Genomic DNA, 1,529 nt, shown 5'->3' on the forward strand with positions numbered 1-1,529 from the left:
AATTATACTTTTTAATACTTTTATCATTATATTTTTTTTTTCTTTGCTCACAACCACTTTTAAAAAAATATAGAGAGTGAACAATATTTCTCCAAATTTACTCATAAACACTATTTTCTCTCTACTTCACTCATAACCATTACAACCACTTTAAAAATATATTAAAAAGTTATAACTCACAATCACTTTAAAAAAAACTTTAAAAAGATTTAGAGAGTGAACAGGCTTTGTTCAAATTTACTCATAAACACTAATATTTTCTTTCTTTATCACCTTTAACCATTTCAACATTTTACAGACCATACTTTAAAAAATGCAGAACACTTTTGTGAATGCTAAGTTTACTATAAATGTATGAAATATATTTGACAACATATACTATTACAAACAAGGGAATACACTTTATATATACTTTATTAAACGGTTGAAAATATTATTAAACAATATATAATTAAAAAATAATGATCAATGAAGCTTTGTTAAGCGTTTACAAATGAGTAAGTCTCATATCGAATGTTACAACTCCCCCCAACAACCCTTCCCCCTTCCCTCCCATCACAACAACTTGGAAGATCACTGATTGCACCATCCAAACAAGTCTTGCAATCATCACTTGAAAGATCCCTAGTGCATTGAACCAGCCCGTAAAGTTTCTTTGAATCGTCAAGGTCTATAACCCCAGCCGCGTACATTTTTGGGTCAGCGTAAGCTGTGTACGACAAATCACTCAAGAGTCTTTTGGTTGCTAGGTTAAATAAGTTACTTGGATCGCTTACGTTGTTTATGTTCAACAAGTAAAACTTATTATGTTCGTCTATTTGGCCAAAGAAGTTACTATTGGAATATTTCAAGAGACATCGGTCGTACCATATTGTTGCAGCCTTCTTGTTTGGGCAACGTTTGTGAATTTCAGCACTAGCGTTAACAACACAAGATTTGCAATCTTCACTTGACACGTCACCCCGACACAAAGATAGGCCAAAGATTTGAGCTTGGTATTGACCCGTCGAGCCCATTCCGAAGCCATTTGGAGGGGTTTTGTAGTATAAGTTACCTAGGAGTGTGTTGAGGCTTTGATCATAAGGACTATAAGGTGTAAAGTTACCAGAACTTATAGAGCAAAAGTGGTATAGGGGGTCAGCCCCAATAACCATTTGCACAAAGAGAAAAAACGAAAGGACACCGGTGGTGAAGGATGATGACATCTTGTTGTATGAAGATTGATGAGTGTGTATGTTTTGTTATAACTTATAAGCGTGTTAAGTTGCAGGGTATGCATGTTCTATATATATGTATAGGAGGCGAACATCGCAACCAAGAAACCAATACATGGTCAACTGTAGTAGGTTAGACGTTTTCAACTTATGAAGCTTTCAACCTTCTTTTAACATAATTAATGCCAATTCTCCTCAAAACCCATATAAAACTTTTTCAATTTGTTTGTTTAAAATTGTTTATTAGTTTACAATAAATTATGCACGGTTAGTTTAATATTATTTTACTAAGTCACAGTTAGGCTTGAAACTAAT

General features: G+C 33.5%; 1 protein-coding gene across 1 annotated transcript; it reads right to left on the reverse strand.

Moving 5' to 3' along the window:
- Positions 1 to 479: 479 nt before the first annotated feature.
- Positions 480 to 1,274, reverse strand: LOC143619411 (antimicrobial ginkbilobin-2-like protein). The gene has a single exon (XM_077091349.1). It carries the CDS (start codon positions 1,203 to 1,205, stop codon positions 480 to 482), a length of 726 nt encoding a protein of 241 aa, XP_076947464.1. The 5' UTR covers positions 1,206 to 1,274.
- Positions 1,275 to 1,529: the final 255 nt, after the last annotated feature.

Source organism: Bidens hawaiensis, unplaced genomic scaffold (assembly GCF_021521415.1).
Source record: "Bidens hawaiensis isolate Kalapana, Puna unplaced genomic scaffold, B.hawaiensis_p1.1 tig00002438_1, whole genome shotgun sequence".
NCBI classification, from domain to species: domain Eukaryota; kingdom Viridiplantae; phylum Streptophyta; class Magnoliopsida; order Asterales; family Asteraceae; genus Bidens; species Bidens hawaiensis.